At 44.2% G+C, this 26,748-nt stretch overlaps 1 protein-coding gene across 2 annotated transcripts in view; it reads right to left on the reverse strand.

Annotated features, from left to right (window-relative positions):
• Positions 1-13,597: 13,597 nt before the first annotated feature.
• Positions 13,598-26,748, reverse strand: part of LOC140203748 (galectin-9-like) — a 39,885-nt gene continuing 26,734 nt past the window's right edge. For both annotated transcript variants that reach the window (XM_072269787.1, XM_072269786.1), the window contains 3 exons: positions 26,634-26,719; positions 25,165-25,330; positions 13,598-17,053 (listed from right to left, as the gene is read on the reverse strand). In XM_072269787.1, coding sequence (XP_072125888.1) covers positions 16,907-17,053; positions 25,165-25,330; positions 26,634-26,719 — 399 coding nt within the window. In that variant the 3' untranslated portion in view covers positions 13,598-16,906. The remainder of the gene's footprint in view (positions 17,054-25,164; positions 25,331-26,633; positions 26,720-26,748) is intronic.

Consider the following 26,748-nt stretch of genomic DNA (forward strand, 5'->3'; position numbering starts at 1 on the left):
TTGAGTTTTTTGAGGATGTGACTAAACACATTGATGAAGTGTATATGGATTTCAGCAAAGCATTTGATAAGGTACCCCACGCAAGGCCTATTGAGAAAGTAAGGAGGCATGGGATCCAAGGGGACATTGCTTTGTGGATCTAGAATTGGTTTGCCTACAGAAGGAAAAGAGTGGTTGTAGACGGGTCATATTCTGCATGGAGGTCAGAAAGATGAAGAAAGGTGAGGGAGGTGACGGAAATGGACCAGGTAAACTTGAGGGCAGGGTGAAAGTTAGAGGCAAAGTTAATGAAGTCAACGAGCTCAGCATGCGTGCAGGAAGCAGTGCCAATGCAGTCATTTATGTAGCGAAGGAAAAGTGGGGGACAGAAACCAGAATAGGCTTGGAACATGGATTGTTCCACAAACCCAACAAAAAGGCAGGCATAGCTGGGACCCATTCGGGTGTAGTTCAGGGTGTCTGACCCTCCAAGGGAGGAGTTGTAAGTTTGATGGCCGCAGGCAGGAATGACTTCCTATGACGCTCAGTGCTGCATCTCGGTGGAATAAGTCTCTGGCTGAATGTACTCCTGTGTCCACCCAGTACATTATGTAGTGGATGGGAGACATTGACCAAGATGACATGCAACTTAGACAGCATCCTCTTTTCAGACACCACCATGAGAAAGTCCAGTTCCGTCTCCACAACATCACTGGCCTTACGAATGAGTTTGTTGATTCTGTTGGCATCCTAAGCCAATATGCTACTCCTGGATTTATTTCATAATTTACTGGCATAATTTACATATTACTATTTAACTATTTATGGTTCTATTACTATTTATTAGTCTCTGCCGCATCTGCTCTCAGGATGAGGCTTTTCATTCCAGGACGAAGGAGGTGTCCACCTTTCTTAAAGAAAGGGGCTTCCCTTTCTCCACCATCAACTCTGCTCTCAAACGCATCTCTCCTATTTCACGCACATCTTCTCTCACTCCATCCTCCCGCCACCCCACTAGGAATAGGGTTCCCCTTGACCTCACCTCCCACCCCACCAGCCTCCAGGTCCAACATATAATTCTCCGTAACTTCTGCCACCTCCAACGGGATCCCACCACTATGCACATCTTTCCCTCCCCCCCCCCCACTTTCCGCAGGGATCGCTCCCTACGCGACTCCCTTGTCCATTCATTCCCCCCTATCCCTCCCCACCAATCTCCCTCCCGGCACTTATCCTTGTAAGAGAAACAAGTGCTACACATGCCCTTCCACTTCCTCCCTTACCACCATTCAGGGCCCCAGACAGTCCTTCCAGGTGAGGCGACACTTCTCCTGTGAGTCAACTGGGGTTATATACTGCGTCCGGTGCTCCAGGTGTGGCCTTCTATATATTGACGAGACCCGATGCAGACTGGGAGATCATTTTGCTGAACACCTACACTCTGTCCGCCAGAGAAAGCAGGATCTCCCAGTGGCCACACATTTTAATTCCACATCCCATTCCCATTCCGACATGTCTATCCATGGCCTCCTCTACTGTAAAGATGAAGCCACACTCAGGTTGGAGGAACAACACCTTATATTCCGTCTGGGTAGCCTCCAACCTGATGGCATGAACATCGACTTCTCAAACTTCCGCTAATGCCCCACCTCCCCCTCGTACCCCATCCGTTATTTACGTTATTTATTTATTTATTATTCTCTCTCTCTCTCTCTCTCTCTCTCTCTCTCTCTCTCTCTCTCCCCCCCTTTTTTTTCTCTCTCTCTTTTTTCTCCCTCTGTCCCTCTCACTATAACTCCTTGCCCATCCTCTGGGCTCTCCTCCCCCTTTCTTTCTCCCTAGGCCTCCTGTCCCATGACCCTCTCCCTTCTCCAGCATCGTATCCCTTTTGCCAATCAACTTTCCAGCTCTTAGCTCCATCCCACCCCCTCCTGTCTTCTCCTATAATTTCGCATCTCCCCCTCCCACTTTCAAATCTCTTACTATCTCTTCTTTCAGTTAGTCCTGATGAAGGGTCTCGGCCCAAAATGTCGACTGTACCTCTTCCTATAGATGCTGCCTGGCCTGCTGCGTTCACCAGCATTTTTTGTGTGTGTTGTTAGGATTCAAAGACGGTTCACAAAAATGATTCCAGGATTGAGCAGTTTATCATATGAAGAACGTTTGATAGCGCTAGGTTTGTATTCACTGGAATTTAGAAGAATGAGGGGTGACTTCACTGAAACCTATAGAATAGTGAAAGGCCTTGATCGAGTGGATGTGGAGAGGATGTTTCCTATGGTGGGGAAGTCTAAGAGATGACACAGTCTCAGAATAGACGGGCATTCTTTAGAACAGAGATCAGGAGGAATTTGTTAGGCCAGAGCGTGGTGAATCTGTGGAATTCATTGCCACAGGCAGCTGTGGAGGCCAAGTCTTTATGCATGTTTAAGGCAGATCCTTGATTGAACAGGGCATGAAGGGATTTAGGGGAAAGGCAGAAGATTTTGGCTGAGGAAAAATAGATCTGCCATGATGAAATGCGGAGCAGACACAATGTGCCAAATGGCCTAATTCTTCTCCTGTACCTTATGGTCTTATAATGTAGAAAGAAGCAGTTCCAACACAGACTCATGCAGAACACCACTTGTCACCGGCAGCCAACCAGAAAAAGTTCCCTTTATTCCCACTCCTTGCCTCCTGCCATGGGAGATCGTTCAAACGTCGTACAGATGGTGGCTGGAATTGTGCCTGGATCAGTGATTGCTGGCGTAACACAGCATTGTGCTAACCCCTATGCTATCATGCTGCCTATGCTCTTTAACGTCAGTTTTACCGGGGCTCCATCTTGCCACACTTAGTTGAATGCAGTCTTTTCATCAATGGACAGTCACTCTCTTCCACCTGTAGCATTCAGAGCTTTGATCCACTTCTGGGCCAAAGCTCAAATAGGTCTGACCCTGAGTGCTTTGGGTTCAGCCCAAACTGGGGGAAATCAATGAGCAGGTTATCGAAGAGAAGGTGAAAAACCAAATGATCCAACCGTTGCACTGGGGCAGTTCCACTCCCTTGACCTCGGAAGTCTGGGTCCGGTGGTACAAGCAGTTATCACACCTGGTATCTTCCTTAGTTGCAATGTATGGCCATGTCTTTTCTGTGCCTGGCCATGCCCCTCGCAGTCCACGAAGCATTGCAGAACCGCTTTCTTTCCCACTTAAACTTGAAAGTGGTCTCATTGTGACTGAGGAGGAGGCCATGGACTGAGATGTTGGAACAGGAATGGGGATAGAAATTAAAAAGGTTGGAACCAGGAAATTCTGCTTTTGGTAGATGGAATAGAGGTGCTCAAATTAGCTGTCCCACAATGTGCGTCAGGTCTCAGTAATGTAGAGGAGCCAACGTTTTGGGCCAGGATCCTTCAGTCCTGATTGCATGTTTTGTGTTTGTTGCCCAGCAATTGGAATTATACCCCTGCCGGCTGCATACAGAAATTTATAATGTCATCTCTCTCCATCTTGACAAGTTGAGTCGGTGAAACTCATCATTTCCTCACTCAGCCTAAATGCACAGTTCACAAATTATGTGGCACCAGATGAACCAGCTGATTGAAAATACATCAAAATCTCAGAAAAAGGCAATAGCATGTGGCTCAATTTGATGTAGGTTAGGTTTTGGAAAGACCTTCTAAGTAATAGAAGAATGCAAGGTCTTGTTCATTTTCCATTGGTCCGGAAACATTGGGAGAGATGAAGGAGGAACTCTATTTACTAGGGAAGTGTCTTTTTCCAGGCTCAGAGACAAGGAAGGTTATAGTCAAGGTCAGTACAGATATCATCAAATCCCATTTACTAATCACTGTGCAACTAGGCTCAAAAAACTGCTGCTAGTAATATTGATACTGGCTTATCATTGTCACATATACAAAGATACAGTGAAAAACTTGTCTTTCTGCAGTTTATAAAGAACAAATTATTACACAGTGCACTGAGCTAGAATATGGAATAAATGCTGAATAAAGTATAAAAGCTATCTAAAAATTGTCGTGCAGGTATATGATCATGTGTAAAGTCATAACGAGCTGGATTTGAGATTGTGAAATTTAGAGTTCATTTTATCATACAAGTGGGCTGTTGAAGATCCCGGCAACGGTGGGATAGAACCTGATGTTGAGCCAGGTTTTACACGCTTCCAGGCTTTTCTATCTTCTGCCCGGTGCGAGGGGGAGAGGAGGAAATATCCAGAGCAAGTGGGTCTTTGATTATGGTGGCCACTTTACTGAGGCAGCGAGAATTGTAGATGAGGATCATAGAGGGGTGGCTGGTTCCTGTGATGTGCTGAGCTGAATCCACAACTCTCCATAGTTTTTTGTGGTCACGTACAGAGCAGTTGCCATACCAAGCCGTAATGTATTCAGGGAGAATGTTGTGTATGGTGCGTCAATAAAACTTGGTAAGAGTTGTCAGGGATGTACCAAATTTCCTGAGCCTCCTGAGGAAGCAGACGTGTCGGTGAACTTTCATGGACCTGACATCAACGTGGTTGGACCAGGCCAGACTATTGGTCATGTTCATACGTAGGAAATTAAAGCTACCAATCCACTCAACCTCAGCACTCTTGATGTAGTCAGGAGCGTGTGCACCACACCTCATCCCCTTTGGATGTAAGTGACCAGCTCTTTTGTTTTGATGACATTGATGAAAAGGTTATTGCCATGACACCATGTCACTAAGCTCTCTATCTCCTTCCTGTACTCTAACATCACGATTTGAGATGCAGCCCACCACAGTGGTGTCATTTACAAACCTGTGGATGGAGTTAGAGCAGAATCTCTCCCTTTACTCATCAAATAACATATATTGTATCACAGTTTCATATCTATGACTCACAGATTCCATGCATTCTTCCACTACCTGGCAATGGCACTCTCCGGCACCTTCCTTTCTCTTGAAGTGGAAGTGGCTTTTAAGCTGGTGCCAGAACCAGCTGGGGGAAAGTACAGTGCCAATGGCTCAGTATCATTGAGAATAGAGTGCCTGCCATTACTTCATCAGCTCCTGGAGTCTATAACCAACAACAATGTAGTACAGGAGGGGTCGCATCTGAACTGGTCAACATCATTGACAGAATGGGCTAGTGTGTGTTTGCTACTGTTGCTGGGGAATGCTTAAACAAATTTCAGCACAAAATCGACACAGGTTGGATGACAAAAGGGGAGAGGAAAGGCATATATATATAAGGGTAAGTCTATTAGCCAGAGCATAGAGTACATTTGTACATTTGGAGGAGCACAAGGGAGGAATGCAAGTTAGACTATAGACATTTTAATGCAAGAAATTTGACTCACAAGTTTAACACAGCATGGTTGCTGTTATGGAGATAAGGTGATAAGAGATCTGGACTGGCAACTCAACATTCTAGGCTTTATGTCAGGTGTGATGTGCTGATGGGGGAAGAATGAAGAAGGAGGCATTCCTGTGTTAATGATAAGAGCCCTACATCATGGAAACAGGTGTTTTTGGCTCCTAAATCCATGCAAACAAATAAGTACCCAGTTACACCATTCTTACACCAACATATTTGTATCCTCCTCACATTCCAAACATTCTCCCCTAAATAGTCATAATCATAGTCATTGTCATACTTTATTGATCCTGGGGGAAATTGGTTTTCGTTACAGTTGCACCATAAATAATTAAATAGTAATAAAACCATAAATAGTTAAATAGTAATATGTAAATTATGCCAGGAAGTAAGTCCAGGACCAGCCTATTGGCTCAGGGTGTCTGACCCTCCAAGGGAGGAGTTGTAAAGTTTGATGGCCACAGGCAGGAATGACTTCCTATGACGCTCTGTGTTGCATCTTGGTGGAATGAGTCTCTGGCTGAATGTACTCCTGTGCCCACCCAGTACATTATGTAGTGGATGGGAGACATTGACCAAGATGGCATGCAACTTGGACAGCATCCTCTTTTCAGACACCACCGTGAGAGAGTCCAGTTCTATCCCCACAACATCACTGGCCTTACGAATGAGTTTGTTGATTCTGTTGGTGTCTGCTGCCCTAGCACACAACAGCAAACATGATAGCACTGGCCACCACAGACTCGTAGAACATCCTCAACATCGTCCGGCAGATGTTAAAGGACCTCAGTCTCCTCAGGAAATAGAGACGGCTCTGACCCTTCTTGTAGACCCCCTCAGTGTTCTTTGACCAGTCCAGTTTATTGTCAATAACTCTGCCCTACACATCAAGGGAAAGTTAAAGTGGCAATTAGCCTACCAGCCGCATTCATTTTCAATGAGGGAAGAAATCCGTGTACCCGGGGGGGAAACCCACACAGTCATAGGGAGAACATGCAAATTCCGCACAGACAGCACTTGAGATCGTGGCTGGACCATCGTGGCTGGACCATCGTGGCTGGACCATCGTGACTGGACCATCATGGCTGGACCATCGTGACTGGACCATCGTGGCTGGACCTGTGCAGCTGGGTGGTGTTTCAGCAACCACTTTGCACTCAACATCAGTAAGACCAAGGAATTGATTGTGCATTTCAGGAAGGGCTGACAAAGGAACACGTATCTGTTCTCATCGAGGGATTAGAGGTGGAAACAGTGAACAGCTTCAAGCTCCTGGGTCTCAAGATCTCTGAAGATCTATCTTGGATCCAATATATTGATACAATTACAAAGAAGGCATGCCAGCAGCTATATTTCATTTGAGGATAATTGGTATGTTACCAAAGACTATCAGATTTCTACATATGTACCATGGAGAGCATTCTAACTGGTTTCATTATCATCTGGTATAGAGGAGTCACTACACAGGATTGGTAAAAACTGCAGAAAGTTGTAAACTCAGCCAGCTCCATCATGGGCACTAGCCTCCCCAGCATCCAGGGCAACTTCAAAAGGCAATGCCTCAAAAGTGTGGCATTCATTATTAAGGACCCCCATCACCCAGCACATGCCCTCTTCCCATTGTTCCCAGCATGGAGGAGGTATAGGAGCCTGAAAACACACACTCATCTTCTTCCTTCCTGCTCCGCCATTAATTTCTGAACAGATAATGAACTCCTACATATTAAACCTACTTCAGGGAGAACATACTGGGATGTTGTAGATGTGTTCAATAGTTGGGAGGGCTTTATCCAGTTTATGCCACACTTACAGAGATGATGTGGAGGCTTTGGAGAGGCTACAGATGAGGTTCACTGTACTGGATTGAGTATATTGGCCATGAAAGTAGTTGGATATTTGTTTTTGCCTGGAGTGTTGAAGGCTGGGAGGTATACTTTCTACTTTATTGTTGCCAAACAATTGATACTAGCACATACAATCATCACAGCAATATTTGATTCTGTGCTTCCCGCTCCCTGGATTACAAATCAATAGTAAATATTAAAAATTTATATTATAAATCATAAGTAGAAAATAAAAAAATGGTAAGTAAGAAAAATGGAGATATAGAATGATATAGAACGATGAGAGGCACTGATCAGATTGATGGAAATGCCAAACTGTAAAGTGCATAGGTTTAATGTGAATGGAGGAAAGTTTATGAAAGTTATGCAAGGAAGTGGAAGGTGCTGGAACACACGGCCAGGGGAAGTGCTGGCAGAAAATATGATGGTAATATTTAACAGGCATTCAGACAGACACATGAATAAGCAAGGATTAGACAATTAAAGTTCACAGTTCAAAGTAAATACACATATGTCATCATATATGAACCCTGAGATTGATTTTGAGTGGGCTTACTCAATAAACTCAAAATAGAATGATAACCATAACCACTATAATAAATGTCATAATCAATGAAAGGCCACACCAACTGGGTGTTCAACTAGACTGTAAAAGAGACAAATTCTGCAAATACAAAAAGAATGAAATAAGTGAGCAATAGATACCAAAAACATGAAATGATGAGTCCTTGAAAATGAGTCCATAGATTGTGGGAACATTTCAAAGATGGGGCAAGTGAAGTTGAGTGAAGTTATCTCCTTTGGTTCAAGAGCTTGATGGCTGAAGGGTAATAACTGTTCCTGAACTTGATGGTGTGAGTTCTGAGGCTCCTGTACCTTCCTCCTGACAGCAGCAGTGAGGAGACAGCACGGCCTGGGTGGTGGGGTCCTGAAGATGAATGGTGGGGTCAAATTTTGGAATTGGTTTATTATTGTCACATGTGCTAAGATGCAGTGAAAAGCTTGTCTTGCATACTGTTCATAGAGATCTGATCATTACATGGTGCCTTGAGCCAGACAAGATAAAATAATACAAAGTACGGAGAAAAGTGCTGTACAGGTTAACGGTAAGTGCAATAGCATGATGGGGTGGATTGTGAGGCCAAGAGCCCAACATATCGTCGTCGTATTACAGCGGGGTAGAAGCCGTCCTTGAGCCTGCAGACAAGACCATGGGCAGGCAGATGGGATTCGTTTAATTTAGTAGCATATATAGTAGGCCAAGTGTGATGTGCGGTTCCAACACAATAAACTCCTTTACCTGATGAAGGCCTTTTCTTAAACAAGCTTTCTAAATGGGTGTCTGGTGATTTTGATAGAAGCAGATTTATTTGTCTATAAAGTGGAAGGGTATGCAGTAAGTCTCTGTGATAACGAATTCTGTCCCAAGGCTGTTACAAGTCATGATTAACCGCATTCTTTTATTAATGAAATAGTTAATGCTGGGTCAAGACTTTGTATGAACTTGCAGCTTTAAGGTGTTGCCAGCATATAATTTGAATGGAATTCTTACCAGTAGTATTTCCCACAGTAGTGTTCTTTGTTACATACTATTCTTGTTATGCTGCCTTTACATTTGTGAAAGAACTTGTTCTACCAGTTATTGTGATGGAAGATAGAAAGTAAGCGATACTGACAAGTAGGACAGATTGTGAACACTACGTGGCTGTTTTTCACACAGTCTCTTGGCACTGGGGATCCTTTGATGAGGATGATACCCATGGCGCATGTGATGGTTCGTGGGTGGATGGGATGCTTGTGATGTCGGCTCTCCTTTCGCTGTATACAGATGCCCTTCCCGTCTTCCTTTCGTAGACACTCAAGAACTTCACGCAGATGCTCCTTCACCACTTTAAGGAGTCACAGGCAAAGGATTTTTATGGTTCAGTGAGGATAAAACTGTTTGCAACGGCAACATTAACAGACATTTGGACAGGCACATGAAAACCAGGAAACTGAGGGATCTACACCCAGTATTAGTACACCTGCTCACTGATACAAATATCTCATCAGCCAATCATGTGCAGCAACTCAATGCATAGAAGCATGCAGACATGGTCAAGAGGTTCAGTTGTTCAAACCAAACATCAGAATGGGGAAGAAATACGATCTAATGGCTTTGACCATGGAATGATTGTTGGTGCCAGAAAGGGTGGTTTGCGTATCTCAGAAACTGTTGATATCCTGGGATTTTCACACACAATGGTCTCTAGAGTTTACAGGGAATGGTGTGAAAAACAAAAAAAAAATCAAGAGAGTGGCAATTCTGTGGATGAAAATACCTTGTTAAAGAGAAAGGTCAGGGGAGAATGGCCATTATGGTTCAAGCTGACAGGAAGGTGACAGTAACTCAAATAACCATGTGTTACAACAGTGGTGTGCAGAAGAGCATCTCTGAATGCACAACACATTGAACCTTGAGTTGGATGGGCTGCAGCAGCAGAAGACCACTAGCTTACAGTCAGTGGCCTCTCTATTAGGTAGAGGAGATAAAGTGACCTCTGAGAGCAGGTTGGTTATTTTGTCTTAACCCTTTCACCACAGAATCAAAATAAAATATTATCGGTTACTGGTGAAGCTTACTTCTGCCCGGAAGAACTGGGTTGTCCTGTCTGCCGCGTATTGTGGACGTGCCATGCTGGTGCAAGAAAGTGTGGAAGGTGACACTTATGGGCTGCCTCAGCACACTTTAGGGTGTGTTGGTCATAAAAACAAACGACACATTTTACTGCACATTTCTATGTGACAAATAAAGGTGAATTTTGATTCAAATCTGACTGTAAGCACATCACCCAGGAGCTGTGACCTGCTGTTCAATCATAGCAGTTGTGAGACCACCCTTCCGAACACGATAGTAATGGTTGGAGGATCAGAAACAAAAGTATCTAAAATATTGGAGGACAGAGACATGGGGAAAAGAAGAATTAAAGAAAAGGATAGTTGATTCTGCATCAAGTTGCATCTCTTTAGCTTCTAAACTTCAGCAAGTACAAGCCCAGACAGAGTGTGCAGTGTGGCAATTCTGGGAGACCTCCAGTCTCCCAGATAACCACAACTGTATCAGGTGCATCAAGCTGCAGCTCCTCAGAGAACATGTTAAGGAACTGGAGCTGATCTTCGGCTTACACCAGAAACTGAGGAGGTGATAGATAGGAGCTACAGGGAGGTAGGCACACCCTCAATAAAATGTATACCATTTTGGATACTGTTGGGGGGGCGGGGGCAAACTATCAGGAGAAGCTGCAGCAACCGGATCTCTGGCATTGAGACTGTCCCTGTGGCTCAACAGACAATAGACAATAGGTGCAGGGGTAGGCCATTCAGCCCTTCGAGCCAGCACCATCATTCACTGTGATCATGGCTGATCATCCACAATCAGTACCCTTTTCCTGCCTCCTCCCCATATCCCTTCACTCCGCTATCTTTGAGAGCTCTATCTAACTCTTTTTTGAAAGAATCCAGAGAATTGGCCTCCACTGCCTTCTGAGGCAGAGCATTCCATAGAACCACAACCCTCTGTGTGGAAAAGTTTTTCCTCAACTTCGCTCTAAATTGTCTTCCCTTTATTCTTAAACTGTAGCCTCTGGTTCTGGACTCCCCCAACATCGGGAACATGTTTCCTGCCTGTAGCGTGTCCAATCCCTTAATAATCTTATATGTTTCAATCAGATCCCCTCCCATCCTTCTAAATTCCAGTGTATACAAGCCCAGTCGCTCCAATCTTTCAACATATAACAGTCCCACCATCCCGGGAATTAACCTCGTGAACCTACGCTGCACTCCCTCAATAGCTGGAATGTCCTTCCTTAAATTTGGAGACCAAATAAGGGAAGGGAGGAGAAGAGGAATGCAGTAGTGATAGGTGATGCCATAGTTAGAGGAGTAGACACAAAATCTCATGAACGTGATAAGAGACACCTGGATGGTACGTTGCCTACCAGGTGCCAGGGTCGGGGATGTCTTGGACATGGAGAATACTGACCTAGTGTTAGTAAAGATTAGTAACGAGAAAAGCACCTGACAAGAGGATTCAGACCTAGTGTGAGTAAAGGTTAGTATCGAGGCAAGTACTTGACAACACAGACCTAGTGTAAGTTAAGAAGATTACTATTGAGACAAACACCTGATAGGAGGATTCAGACCTAGTGTTAGTAAAGATGAGTGTTGATTGGTGGCATGGACACCATATGCTGAAGGTTTGTATCTATGATCTCTGTCTCTATCTCCATCAGAGACAACACACTCAGGCACTTCATTGTGTCCTAGACTTGATTGAGAGAATCCTAGGGCAATTTAAAAAGAGGAAGAATATTGAAGAAAATTACAATAATATATAAGCTTCAAGACTACAAAAGCATCTTTTGTTTCCTTATTGGAAATATCGCAGACCTGGTTCAGTTGGGGAAATCTGAAATAACTTATCAAATATTTGTCTACCTAAGAAGATCTCACATCAAAGCACAAACTCTCTGTAGTTCAAGAAAGAATCTTCCTTCTCCAATGTTTCCCTATTAAAGATATTCATGTGGGCTGAACTCATGCCCTCCTACACCACACTCTTGACATTGAAGGAGGCTGTTGAGCCCATCAAATATATAGTAATCCCATCAATGTCTCCCTACAATGTAGAAATCAACAACACATCTCACTGTTTATTGTGGCCATTTTAGTTCAATCTGTTGTGGGCTATGATTAGACCTGTCCCTGTGCCAACAGAAAAATTCCTGACAATGTTGTGCAACGTAGCAATATGATTGCCTTCTCGCAGAACAAGGAATTGCATCTCTTGGAACAAGAGTCCCACATCTTTGGACAAATTCTTTTACAGAATATTCTTGGTGCGCATGCCCTGCAATCTGCCATTTGAACATTTGACACAGCCTCAAAAGGGGGGGCAGGGTTCCTTTTAGAATGGAGATGAGCCAGAATTTTTTTAGCCAGAGGTTGGTGAATCTGTGGAATTTTTTACCACAGGCAGCGGTGGAGGCCAAGTCTTTATGTATATTTAAGGCAGAGGCTGATAGATTTTTGATTAGTCAGGGCATGAAGAGATACAGGGAGAAGGCAGGAGATTGGGGCCGAGAGGGAAATTGGATCAGCCATGATGAAATGGCCTAATTCTGCTCCTACATCTTACAGTCTTATCCATGTGTTGTTATTCCACCTGTCTCTCACGGAGAAGTTTGTGCAGATGATCAACTTAAGCGGCATTTCACACAACGTGCTGGAGGACCTATGGGGGAATGTCACTGTGAGTACTATTAGCCAGCCCTTGAGGAGCCTTTGAGGTTTTCTTTTTTCTTGTCTCAGTCACTTCCAAGGACTCTACAATTCATTCTCAGTATGATTTATTTACTCATTTATTTACTTATTTATTTATTATTTGCACAGTTTGTCTTCTTTGCACATTGGATGTTTGTGTGTAGTTTGTCATTGGCTCTATTGTATTTCTCTGTTCTACTGTGAATGCCTGCAAGGAAATGAGATACAGGATAGTGACATATACATAGATAAAAAATTTACTTTGAACTTTGAAATCTTCAGTTGGATGTGAATGGCATTTCTTCTTATTGTAGAGAGCTCAGCTTTGTAATGGGACAGTACCTTCCCCAGTCATAGGCAGCCATTGATCCTTGGGGATCATGAGTTTGTGCCTCTGATGGACTGTGTCCTCTCCAGGGTGCGACCCCGGGCAGGAAGACTTGAAGAATTAGCTGTGGCCTATGCAGCAGGTTCCCCCTCTCCACGTCACTGATGTAGTCCAAGGGAAGGGCAGGGGCTGATACAGCTTGGCATCAGGGTTATCACAGAGACTGTCAGAGTGAAGTTGTAAACAACATCAGACTGCCTTAGGGACCCTGGCTCCGGATTTGTTCCTTGGGAAGTCTTTCCCATGGGTGGGTATGGCCGCAAGGCAGTGGAGGTTTAAAATCAGAATTTTCCTTCTCTTAGTGGGCTGTCGTGCCCCATCTGCCCCAAGCAACTGGTTTTAAGGCCCCAGTGGTCTGCCTTTGCCCCTTCTCGTCAGTAGAAACAGTTCCTCCGGGCCTAGAAGCTAAGCCACACGTGAAGGCCGGGAGTCGGACTTGGTTGTCAGAGGCTGTTAGAGACGCACGCCATTTGGAGCACTTTATAGGTAGTGGGAGCTTATCCCCACTATCATCCCCGGCTATGACAACCTTAGGAACCAGGAATCACCAGAGCAGGTGACTGTTGTCACTGTAAGATATGGTAACGTGCCACTCTGCAATCTCCCAATCTCCTGTGAACACCAACAGACTTATGTGGCCAGCACCCTAAGCACAGATTTCCAACACGCTCTGCTGCTCTTGACTGACCAGCCGACTTCATTCACTCAGGAAACAAAAACAAAAAAAACACAGCAGGGGTTTTTTTGAAGAATCATTTATTTATTTAAAATGCAAACAATTATTTAAAAGCCATTCAGCAATAAAGATATAAAACATTCTATCATGCAGAAATTTCTTAGTAATCTCTTCACATTGAAACGTTATGGACAAATTCATTGCCCTGATTTAGTTTGGCAGCACAAACATCAACTGAAAGGTTGAATCCATGTTCTCAGCCTCTGGCAGAGTACCTCCTCCGTCCCAGCAAGTAACTGGAGCTCTGCTCAGCCCCACTAGAGGGCACGAGAGGACCTGTACGCCAGGAACGGTTCCTCCACACCCCACTGCCCACGGGAGGACTGTAATGGGGTGGAGTCGGTGGCTCACCTCTTTGCACACTGTGGTTTCGCAAAGAAGGTGTGGAAGAGAATGGAAGGGACAGTACTAAGATTCATGCCCAGCAGCTGCATAACAGAGGACTCTCTGATCTACGGGCTGTTCCCGGGGACGCACACGGAGACCAACATCCGGTGCTGCTGGCAGATCATCAATTCGGTGAAAGACGCTCTTTGGTCGGCCCGAAACTTGATGGTCTGCCAGCTGACGGAGATGTCCGTGACTGAATGCTGCCGACTGGCACACTCTCGTCTGCAGGAGTACGTTCTGAGGGATGCACTCAAACTTGGTGCAGCCACCGCGAAGGCCCGGTGGGGAAGGACCACAGTTTAACGTTCATCACCCGTAGGAAGGGGAGAGGTTGGGTGGGGAGGAGACCTACCCTCATCAGCGGTGTGGACAGATAATCAACATGGTGCCCAAGGAGTGGGTGGAATTGTTAATTTGGGAAAGTATTAGAGCCATTGCCTGCCTTTATTGTTGAAATTTTTGATTGTTAATAAGTCTTAACTCTCGACCAAGGGTTGAGAGTAAACGCATGATTTACTGTAAACATCTTTCATTTGTAAATGAACAGAGTCAACGCAAAATTTTTATTGTTAATAACTGTATTGAATAAGGACTCACAGTCAACGAATGATTTTCTTTTCCTGTATGTAATTATTTTTATTTTGTAATATTTCTGAATAAAGTATTTTTGGGAAAAAAAAGGCACGAGAGGACCAGCTGTAAAGACAAGTCATAACCCCAATGTGGCACAGGCCAGCCAGTAGCTGCAAGGAAATTATCAACCGTGCATCAGGAGTGGCTTGCCCTACAGGAAGGCGTTCTAAAGACTCATGGTCTCTATTGCAAAAGGAGCAAGTCACAACCTGCAGAGACATTTCAACAGGACTACATCCCATGCACGATCAATCTTCAGGCCATGCCGGTTCGGGACTTGTGTCAGTATTATTATTGTGACTGTATGTGCTAGAGAGAAACTCTATGTGCTGTGTGTGACTGGACTGTATGTACTGTGATTGCACCTTGGGCCCAGAGGAATGCTGTTTCATTTATTTGCATACATGTGTACTGTTGAATGAACTTGAACCTGATCATGAGGAGACACCTGAAGAATGAAGAGGAAAGCTTCAGGGGCTGTGAATCAGGAATGGAATCCTTCCCATTCTCCACCAGGAGCTGGAAGAGGAACCTGATTGACCTCTGGACCATGGGTTCCAAACACCAGAGATTCCTGACCTTTGAAACTGAATTCAGGTCCATATCCAGCTCAGGACCCTGTTCTAGGCCTGTCACTGTAAAATAGGCACTACACTGGTAGGTGTAGGCCTTGTGCTGTCTTAACACTGAGGATTGTAGCCGTGCTATTGTACAGTACTAGTTCCAGATACACCTACAGTCCCTAAGATTCTGCATCAGGGAGGTGGAAAGGAGTGGCCAGTGGAGCTGCTGCCAGAAGAGTCCACAGGGGAGTGACGGCGAGGGCTGTGAGTGCGGCAAGGGCCCTCAGAACGGCTAACAAGAACAATGCAACAATAAGCAAACTACATTGACCACATAGCAATCTCAATGAAATATAGTGTATTAGACAGCAGGTCAGGCAACATCGATGGAGGGAAATGTCCATGTGAAGACCCTTCATCTGGGTTGAAAGACTAAAGGGGATAGAGCCAACTACAAAGAAGTGAGGGGAAGGGTACGTGGATTTGCATTTGTGTATCTGGTTACGAACAGTCACCCTTAAGTGTGTTTGTCGTGATTGGACCTTGGAAGGAGTGCGAACTGCAAGTTTGGTCTTCCCATAAAAGTTCTTGTTCCCATGAAATGGAGTAAAAAGTTGGTGGAATGTGTCTTGAGGAGATAGAGAAGGCAGAAATGGCTAAAACTATTTGACTAACTTGTCCCAAGAACCAGACAAAACCCGGGGATCAGGAGCACCATCTTTGTTATGTTAATCTACTATTTATCGTCACTGGGTTAGAATGAGAAAATTCACGGCCTTCTCTTTTCTCCAAAATACTTTGGGTTGGATAATCCTTAGATGGAAGATCATGAGTCATCTCTTTTCCTAAATAAGAATAATCTGTCAAATATCATCTTCACTAAATTTGCACTCAGAAAACATTAATGTAGTTTGTACTATAGAATGGATGGCTGGCACCTTTAAATGTTGTTTTCCTCAAATCTGGCAGGTTGGCCAAAGTGGTCCAACTTTACAGCAAGTGTCCCTTCATACTAGTAATCAAGGAATGAGGGAAATTCAGAATGGCCACCCCTAAGGGACACACGTCAAAATGGGTATCAAGTCTTTGTCTCATCACAGGATTAATGTGTGGGTAGTTTCATCCTATTTCCCTACCTACTAAACTGCACTAGTACACTGTAAACACAGCCAAAACCATGGTAATGGGGATCAATGTCATTAGTTGATGGATTCATGTAAATGAGAGAATGACCTTCACTGCACTTAACAAGAAGGCCTCCTTTTGTGTAATAGATGACCGTGCATAGGGTGTATGCTAAGAGAAGTAGGGAGTAAAAACTTCATTACCACAGACAGCTACGGAGGCCATGTCATGCTTGAATTCATGTATTTCCTGTAAGGTGACCAAATCTGTCTGTGGTTCTTCAGCTGCTTAACTAGTCATTATTTCAAGGCACGGGTCCCAGATTTTCATATTTCATTCCTTCCCAATACAGGCACGTTTCCCTTTTGGTCCCAATGGACCAAGTCTTTGGGTACATTTGAAGTGGAGTCTGATAAGTTCTTGATTAGGAAGGGCATCAAAGGTTACAGGGAGAAGGCAGGAATAATAAATCAGCCATGCTGGAATAGTGAAGCAGATGTATAGGCCTAGTGGCCTAGTTCTGATCCTGTATCTAATGGTCTAAATGTGGGAACACTCTGCTGCTCTGATTGTTTTTGAGATAAAGCATATTAGTTACTTCAATGCATTAGTACTGTACAAGAGAAAGGGTGACATCACCGGAGACTTCCAGTGTATCGATCTGGTTCAGGGGCTGTAACCTGTGGTTGTAGTTAAACAGGTGCCTTCCATTCACCAGGACTTTGTAGCTGGTTGGTTCAACGTGGATCTGAAGCTGGCAAGACAGAAATGCAGATAAACGATAAACACAAGATGCTGGAAATCCAGAGCAACATACTTTATACTGCATTATCTCAGAATAATGTTTAGCTGGTTTCATTCTAATTCAAACTTCAAAATAAATTCATTATCAAAATGTGTATATATATATATATATATATATATATATATATATATATATCACCAAATGAGATTCATTTTCTTGTGGGCATTCACTGTGAATACAAAGAAACACAGTAGAATCAACAAAAATCCACACACAAAAATGGACAAACAACCAACATGCAAAAGGCAACAAATTGTGCTTAAAGGGAAATTAGAGGCTGCAGATTGCAGCGATGATACTACATAAAGAGCACATCTAGAGATTTTTGTCAGTTGTCAGCAAAATGATGTCCTGTATCGCCAGCACCATTTACTAATACAGAACTATACTAGTACATTGTAAACACCAGATAAGACAAGGATGTGAAGATAAATAATCACAAAAGCCCTTCACCCAACATATCAGGAAATTTTTTAACCTAATCAGACACAAGGGATATTCACAAATGATTTATCTTGAATATCAAATCAATTAACCAGTCACCCAGTCCATCACTGAAACCAGCCTTCCACTATTATCAGACCCTTGAATGGACATCACAGAAGATAAGTATGACCACCTGACATCACAGTCTACGGAACACTTTACAGCGCTGTTTGTAAGATCAGGATTCAATTCCAGCTGCTGTCTGTAAAGAGGCTTGGCCTCAAGAAGACAATAACCATCACCAAAAATCCCCACCCTCAAGACCATGCTGTCTTCTCACAGCTGCCATTGGATTCTCCCCATGACTGTGGGCTTTCTTCCGGTAATCCAGTTTCCTTCCCATATTCCACAGATGTACAAACTAGATTCAGTTGGTGCCAGAAGTGTGGCAACATTGTGGGTTTCCCAACAAAATCCTTGCTGGGATTTGATGTAAATGATGCGTTTCCCTGTATGTTTTGATTGTACACGTGACAAATAAACCTTTAGTTTTAGTTATTCAATACCCAATGCTACTTGTCCTTGAGAAGGTGAGGGTGTTATAAGACCATAAGATATAGGAGCAGAATTAGGGTATTTATCGCATTGCATCTGCCCCGCTATTTCAGCATGACTGGTCCATTTTCCTCTCAGTCCTAATCTCCTGCCTTCTTCCCTTATCTCTTCATGCTCCAACTAATTAAAAATCTATGAACCTCTACTTGAAATATACCCAATGAGTGGCCTCCACAGTTGCCTCAGACAAAGAATTCCACATATTCACCGCTCTCTGGCTAAAGAAATTCCTCATCTCCGTTCTAAAAGGACGTCCCTCTATTCTGAGGCTGTGCCCTCTGCTCTTAAACTTCTTCACCAAAGGAAAAACCCTCTGCACATCAACTCTATCATGCTTTTCAACATTCAATAGATTTCAATGAGGTGACCCCCGATTCTTCTGAATTCCAGTGAGTATAGGCCCAAAACCATCAAACGCTCTTCATATGATAAGCCATTCAATCCCAGAATCATTTCCATGAACCTCCTTTGACCCTCACCAGTGTCAGCACATCCTTTCTTAGATAAGGGGCACAAAACTGTTCACAATACTCCAAGTGAGGCCTCACCAGCGCATTATAAAGTCTCAACATTGCATCCTAGCTTTGTACCCTAGACTTCTTGAAATGAATGCTAACATTGCATTTGCCTTCCTCACTACTGACAAGATGAAAATTTTGGGAATTTAGGGAATCCAGGTTCCTTTGCACCACAGATTTTTGAATTTTCTCTCCATTTAGAAAATAGTCTTTGCTTTTACTTCTACCAAAGTTCATGACCATACACTTATAACCATATAACAATTACAGCACAGAAACAGGCCATCTCAGCCCTTCTAGTCCGTGCCGAAAGCTTACTCTCACCTAGTCCCACCCACGTGCACTCAGCCCATAACCTTCCATTCCTTTCCTGTCCATATACCTACCCAATTTTATTTTAAATGACAATATCAAACCTGCCTCTACCACTTCTGCTGGAAGCTCGTTCCACACAGCTACCACCCTCTGAGTAAAGAAGTTCTCCCTCATATTACCCCCAAACTTCTGCCCCTTAACTTCCAACTCATGTCCTCTTGTTTAATCTCCTCTACTCTCAATGGAAAAAGCCTATCCATGTCAACTCTATCTATTCCCCGCATAATTTTAAATACCTCTATTAAGACCCCCCTCAACCTTCTATACTCCAAAGAATAAAGACCTAACTTATTCAACCTTTCTCTGTAACTTAGGTGCTGAAATCCAGGTAGCATTCTAGTAAATCTTCTCTGTACTCTATTTTGTTGACATCTTTCCTATAATTCGGTGATCAGAACTGTACACAATACTCCAAATTTGGCCTTACCGATGCCTTGCACAATTTTAACATTACATCACTTCCCAACATTGTACTCCATCTGCCACTTCTTCGCCCATTTTCCTAATCTCTAAGTACTTCTGTAGTCTCTCTACCCCCTCAAAACTACCTGTACCTCTACCAATCTTTGTATCGTCCACAAATTTTGCCACAATGTCATCAATTCTGTCATCCAGGTCATTAACATAGAATGTAAAGAGGTCTCAAAACAGATCTCTGTGGAACAACACTGGTCACCAGCAGCCAACCAGAAAAGACTCTCTTTAATTTCACTCTTTGCCTACTGCCAATCACTACTGTTTTATCCATGCTAGAATCTTTCCTGAAATACTATGGGCTCATGTGTGGCACCTTTTCAAAAGCCTTCTGAAAATCCAAGTGCCCCACATCCACCAATTCTCCTTTGTCTCTCCAGCTTGTTATTTCTTCAAAGAATTCCAACAGATTTGTCAGGGAAGATTTTCCCTTGAGAAAACCATGCTGACTTTGTCCTATTTTATCATTTGCCTCCAAACACCCCAAAGCCACATCCTTAACAATCAACTCCAACACCTTTCAACCACTGAGGTCAGACTAACTGGCCTATAATTTCCTTTATTCTGCCTCTCTCCCTTCTTGAAGAGTGCAGTGACATTTGCAATTTTCCAGTCTTCTGGAACCATTCCAGAACCCAGTGATTCTTGAAAGATCATTACTAATGCCTCCACAATCTCTTCAGTCACTGCTTTCAGAACTCTGGAGTGTACGCCATCTGGTCCAGATGACTTACCTACACCTTCAGACCTTTCAGTTTCCCAAGAATGTTCTCCTTAGCAATAGTAACTTCACACATTTCATGGCCCCCGACACCTGGAACTTCCACCATACTGTTAGTGTCTTCCACAGTGAAGACTGATGAAAATACTCATTCAGTTCATCTGCCATTTCCTTATTCCATTTACTACCTCTCCAGCATCTTTTTTAGGGGTCCAATATCCACTCTTGCCTCTCCTTTAAGCTTTATGTGTCTGAAGAATCTTTTGGTATCCTCTTTAATATTGTTAGCTAGCTTACTTTTGTATTTCTTTTTAACTTCTTAATGACTTTGTAGTAGCCTTCTGTGGTTTTTAAAAGCTTTCCAATCCTCTAACTGCCCACTATTATGTACCCTCTCTTTGGCTTTCCATGTTGACTTTTACTTTTCCTGTTAGCTGCCGTTGTGTCATTTTCCCTTTAGAATGCTACTTACTCTTTGGAATGTATATATCCTGCACCTTCTGAATTGCTTCCAGAAATTTCAGCCATTGCTGTTCTGCCATCATACCTGCCAGTGTTCTTTTCCAGTTAATTTTGTCCAACACCTCTCTTGTCTTTCTGAAATTCCCTTTACCACACTGTAATGCTGACACATCTGACTTTACGTTTTCCTTCTCAAATTGCAGGGTGAATTCTATCAGATTATGATCACTGTACCCTAAAGGTTCCTTTACCTTACGCTCTATAATCAATTCCAGTTCATTGCACAACAGCCAATCTAGAACAGCTTATTGCCTAGTGGGCTGAACCACAAGCTGCTCTAAAAAGCCATCTTGTAGGCATTCTGGAAATTCGCCTCTTGGGATTCAGCTACAATTTAATTTTCACAACTTACCTGCATACTGAAATCCCCCCATGACTACTTAACATTGCCCTTTAGGCATGCATTTTCTATCTCTTGTTGTAATTTGTAGACTACATCTTTACTATTGTTTGGAGGTCCGTATAAAACACCCATCAGGGTCTTTTAACCTTTGTATTTCCTTAGCTCCAACCACAATGATTCACACGATCTGATCCTATGTCACTTCTTTCTAATGATTTGATATCATTTTTTACCAACAGAACCATACATACTCTGCCTACATGCCTGTCCTTTGTATACAATATGTATCCTTGGACGTTAATCTCCTAACTATAATCTTCTTTCAGGTACGATTCCGTGATGCCATGACATCGTACATGTCAATCTGTAACTCTGTTACAAGTTAATCTACCTTATTCTGTATACTGTGTTCATTCAAATGTATCACCTTCAGTCCTGCATTCACCCTTTTCAGTTTTGTCTGTTTTTCACATTGCAACTCATCCTGCTGTCTGCAATTTTGCTCCACCATCAGCCTCTCCTTGCTTGCAGACTCACCCTACACAGTGCCTCATTTTGTACCCAAAAATAAAATAAAAGGGGGGAGGAGGAGCACCAGAGTGAGGCCTTGGGCAGGCAGTGGGTAAGGTGAGAGGGGGAAAAGGGAAGGGGGTCCGAGAGGCGAGGGAGGTCATTACCAGGCAGGCAGTGGGTAAGGTGAGAGGGGGAAAAAAGAATGGGGAACGGTGAAGGAGAGGGGAGGGGATCATTACCAGAAGTTCATGAAATCGATGTTCATGCCATCAGGTTGGAGGCTACCTAGATGGAATACACCCGAGTGTGGCCTCATCACGACAGTAGAGAGGCCATAGATTGACATTTAGGAATGAGAATAGGAAGTGGAATTAAAATGGATGACCACTGGGAGGTCCCACTTCTTCTAGTGGATGGAGCGTAGTGTTCGGTGAAATAGTCTCCCAATCTATGTCAAGCTCCCTATCTCCCAATAGACTGTTCCACGTAGCTGATAACTGGCAGGCAGATCCCCAGAGCTAACAAGATCAGTGGTGATGTAGGAGACACTGGCCTGGTGCTCCTTAGTGGGATCATGTTCGAGAGGTAAGAAAGAGGAGGTGTCAGAGTTGTCACTGGGCCTCAGCAAGGTCGAGATCAGTTCGCCAGACTACGACAGCACCTCCCTTATCTGCGTGTTTGATGGCGAGGTTAGAATCAGTGTGGAGAGAGAGGAGAGCAGTGCGTTCAGAAGGAGCGATGTTGAAAATGGAGAGAGGAGTGTTGAAGTTGAGATGGTTGATGTCTCGTCGGCAGTTGGCAAAGAAAAGGTCCAGAGCAGGCAGACAACCAGGCCAGGGTGTCCAGAAAGAGGAGGAAGGTTGAAGATGGGAGGAGGTGCGGTGGGACCTGAGAGAGATGGGATTGCGGAGTGGTGATTGGGGAAGGGGAGACCAGGGTTTTCAGCGGCAGCACTTGAAGACCCGGCCTGGAGGTTGAGGTCGGAGACAGAGTGGGAGGTTGTGCAATCGGCTCTTTGCACATGTCCGAGGTTGTTGGAACACCTTATATTCCGTCTGGGTAGCCTGATGGCATGAACATTGATTTCTCTAACGTCTGGTTATGCCTCCCAACTCTCCTTCACCGTTCCCCATCCCCTTTTCCCTCTCTCACCTTATCTCCTTGCCAGTCCATCCCCTCCCCCTGTTGGCCCTCCCCACTTTTTCTTTCTTCCATGGCCTTCTGTTCTCTCCTAACGGACTCCCCCTTCTCCCGCCTGTACCTCTTTCACCAATTAACCTCCTAGCTCTTTACTTAATGCCTCTCCCTCCCAGTTTCACCTGTCACCTTGTGTTTCTCTCCCCAAACCCACTTTTTAAATCCACCCTCATCGTTTTTTCTCCAGTCCTGCCGAAGGGTCTCGGCTCAAAACATCGACTGTACTTTTTCCCATCGACGCTGCCTGGCCTGCTGAGTTCCCCCAGCAAGTTGTTTGTGAAGCTTCGTAGTGCATTTGGAACACTTGTCTTCATTGCTCAGAATATTGAGTATAGGAGTTGAGGTGTCATGTGTACAGCTGCTAAGTCCACATTTGGAGTACTTCATGCAGTTCAATTCCGGTCACCCTGCTACAGGAAGGAAGCCATAAATCTGGAGAGGGGGAAAAGACTGGTGAGGATGTTATTGGGACAGGAGGGCTTCGGATATGAGAGACGAGATAGCTTGGGACTTTTATTTCCTGGAGCATTGGAGGCCTTTAGAGATTTATAAAATCGTGGGGCAGAGGGTGGGTGGGGAGAAGGTAGATAGGGTGAATAACCAAAGTCTTTTCCTCAGGGTAATGAAGTCCAAAACTAGAGGGCACAACTTTAAAAGAAGAAGGGAAAGATGCAGCAAAGGACTTGTGGGACAACTTTATCATACAGAGGAACATACTGTTGGGTTTGTTGCCAGAGGAAATGGAAGATGGTGGAAAAACAGAGATAAAATATATTACAACATGCAGACAAGGCGGGGAAGGGTGGAGCTACCATCAAGGAGGAGGTACAGAAGCCTGAAGTTCCACACCTCCAGGTTCAAGAACAACTCGATTTGGGAATGAGCTGCCAGAGGAAGTTGTAGAGCTGGGTACCGTTATGACATTTAAAATGCATTCGGGCAGATACTTGAATAGGAAAGAGATGGTGGCCAAGTGCAGGCAAAGTGGTTGGCACTAGTTGACAGTAGCATTATCAGGGTAACAAGAGCTACATCAAGGGCGGTCAGTTGAATTATTTATTTATTTACAAATACAGTGCAGAACAGGCCCTCCGGCCCAATGAACCACACTGTCCAGCAACCCACCTGTTTAGCCCAATCGCTGGACAATTTACATCGATCAATTAATCGGACTGTCCCTTTCTCTTCACCATTTACACCTCGGACTTCAACTACTGCACAGAGTCTTGTCATCTTCAGAAGTTTTCGGATGACTCTGCCATAGTTGGATGCATCAGCAAGGGAGACGAGGCTGAGTACAGGGCTACGGTAGGAAACTTTGTCACATGGTGTGAGCAGAATTATCTGCAGCTTAATGTGAAAAAGACTAAGGAGCTGGTGGTAGACCTGAGGACAGCTAAGGTACCGGTGACCCCTGTTTCCATCTAGGGGATCAGTGTGGACATGGTGGAGGATTACAAATACCTGGGGATACGAATTGACAATAAACTGGACTGGTCTAAGAACACTGATGCTGTCTACAAGAAGGGTCAGAGCCGTCTCTATTTCCTGAGGAGACTGAGGTCTTTTAACATCTGCCGGATGATGCTGAGGATGTTCTACGAGTCTGTGGTGGCCAGTGCTATCATGTTTGCTGTTGTGTGCTGGGGCAGCAGGCTGAGGGTAGCAGACACCAACAGAATCAACAAACTCATTCGTAAGGCCAGTGATGTTGTGGGGATGGAACTGGACTCTCTCACGGTGGTGTCTGAAAAGAGGATGCTGTCTAAGTTGCATGCCATCTTGGTCAATGTCTCCCATCCACTACATAATGTACTGGGTGGGCACAGGAGTACATTCAGCCAGAGACTCATTCCTCCGAGATGCAGCACAGAGCGTCATAGGAAGTCATTCCTGCCTGTGGCCATCAAACTTTACAACTCCTCTCTTGGAGGGTCAGACACCCTGAGCCAATAGGCTGGTCCTGGATTTATTTCATAATTTACATATTACTATTTAACTATTTATTACTATTTTTCTATTACTATTCTATTACTATTTATTATTTCCATGGCTATTACTATTTACTAATAGTAATATTACTATTACTATTTATTATTTATGGTGCAACTGTAGCGAAAACCAATTTCCCCCGGGATCAATAAAGTATGACTATGACTATGACTATGTAATCTCTTTGGACTGTGCGAGGAAACCCATTGTTTGCGGGATGGAACATACAAACTCCTTACGGAAGACGTCGGAACTGAACTCCGAAATTCAACGCCCCGAGCTGTCGTAGCATCACACTACCCACTACTCTACCGAGCTGCCAGACTCTGCCCACTTCATTCTGCACCCAGGTGTGATGGCTTACCTCAAACGTCTGGCCAGGTACAAAGGGGAGAAACGGTACGCCTCTCTCCTCAGCTCCCCAGTTCATGTTGGTCCTGGTGTTTCGCACTACCGCGTTCTCATCAAATCGTTGGTTGATGTGGAGGGCAATGTTGTTGGAATAACTCGCTATCAGATTCACAGTAAACCTGAAACAAAGACAATCCATCTGGGTCACGGTTTCAGTTTTATTTTCTCAGTCACTACCTATCCCACGTTCAACCCCTCACTCACAAACCAGGGCCAATCTGCAGTAGCTGATTCACCTACTGACGTGCACTCCTTTGGGATGTGGGAGAACACCGGTGCACCAGGAGGAGCATGCAAACTCCACACAGATAACAGCCAACATCAGGGTCACTGCCACTGTGGGCAACGGTTCTAAGCATTGCTCTGAAGGGACTCTCACTTCACAGATTACCCAGGTTAAGTTCAGTATCCTGGTGTGATCAAGGGTCTCAATCCCCCACGTTGAGCCCCCACATGGGCCACAAAAAGACCATACGAGCATAAGATGTAGGAACAGAATGACTGCATTGGAGACGGCGCAGAGGAGATTCTTCAGGAAGTTGCCTGGACTGGAAGATTCTAGTTATAGGGAGAGATCGGAGAGGCTGGGCCTGTTTTCCCTGGAGTGAAGGAGGCTGAGATATGGCCCTACCGAGGTTTATGAGATTAAGAAACACACAATACAATGAACTCTTATAATCTCCTTCAAAGACAAGAGATATCGGTTTGTGAGGGAATTAAATTTTAAAGGAGATCTTATGGAGTTAGTTTCTTTACACAGAGAGAGGATGTTATGTAGAAAGTCTTACCGAAGACATCTGATAAAATTGGGAGACATTTAAATAGGCAAAGCATAGAAACAGAGTCTTACATATGGACAAACAGATTAGTGTAGATAAACAAAGTTGTATGCCAAGCTCAGGGTGGTGTGGTACATAGCAGTTCACGAAACTCTTTACCATACCATCTTCACTGATTGGGGTTCAATTCCCACCGCTGTCGCTAGGAAGTTGTACATTTTCCACATAAATGCGGGGTTTTCCCCTGGCTGCCCTGGTTTCCTCCCTCATTCCAAAGACATACAGGTTAGGCTGGTAAGTTGTGAGAAAGCTATGGTGACACCAGAAGCCTGGCAACACTTGTGGGCTGCTCCCAGCACCGTCCCCAAACTGTGTTGGTTATTGATGGAAAAAAGGCATTTCACTGTATGTTTCAATGAACATGTGACAAATCAAACTAATCATCTTCTACCTTCTAAAGGACCAGTTCTAATGACCATAAAACTTGCTTTAGGATCCAGTACCTCACCGACGTACAATTACCTGTGAGTAAAAAAATAAAAATCTGAGCTAAACACAAAAGACACTGGATCCACTCAGGTGCAGCTCTGGAGAGGGAGATAGGGTTAATGTCTCAGGCTGCAGACCCTTCATCAGTGCCTACCTGTGAGAGTTCACCTTCACAGTCCCAATAACCTTTATCAGTTGATGAGGCCGGATGCTTCCAATGTAGGCCTGGTACGGAACGACCTGAGGAATGAAATGAGGTGTCGTTGTCA

The sequence above is a fragment of the Mobula birostris genome, chromosome 10, assembly GCF_030028105.1.
Source record: "Mobula birostris isolate sMobBir1 chromosome 10, sMobBir1.hap1, whole genome shotgun sequence".
Lineage (NCBI taxonomy): Eukaryota > Metazoa > Chordata > Chondrichthyes > Myliobatiformes > Myliobatidae > Mobula > Mobula birostris.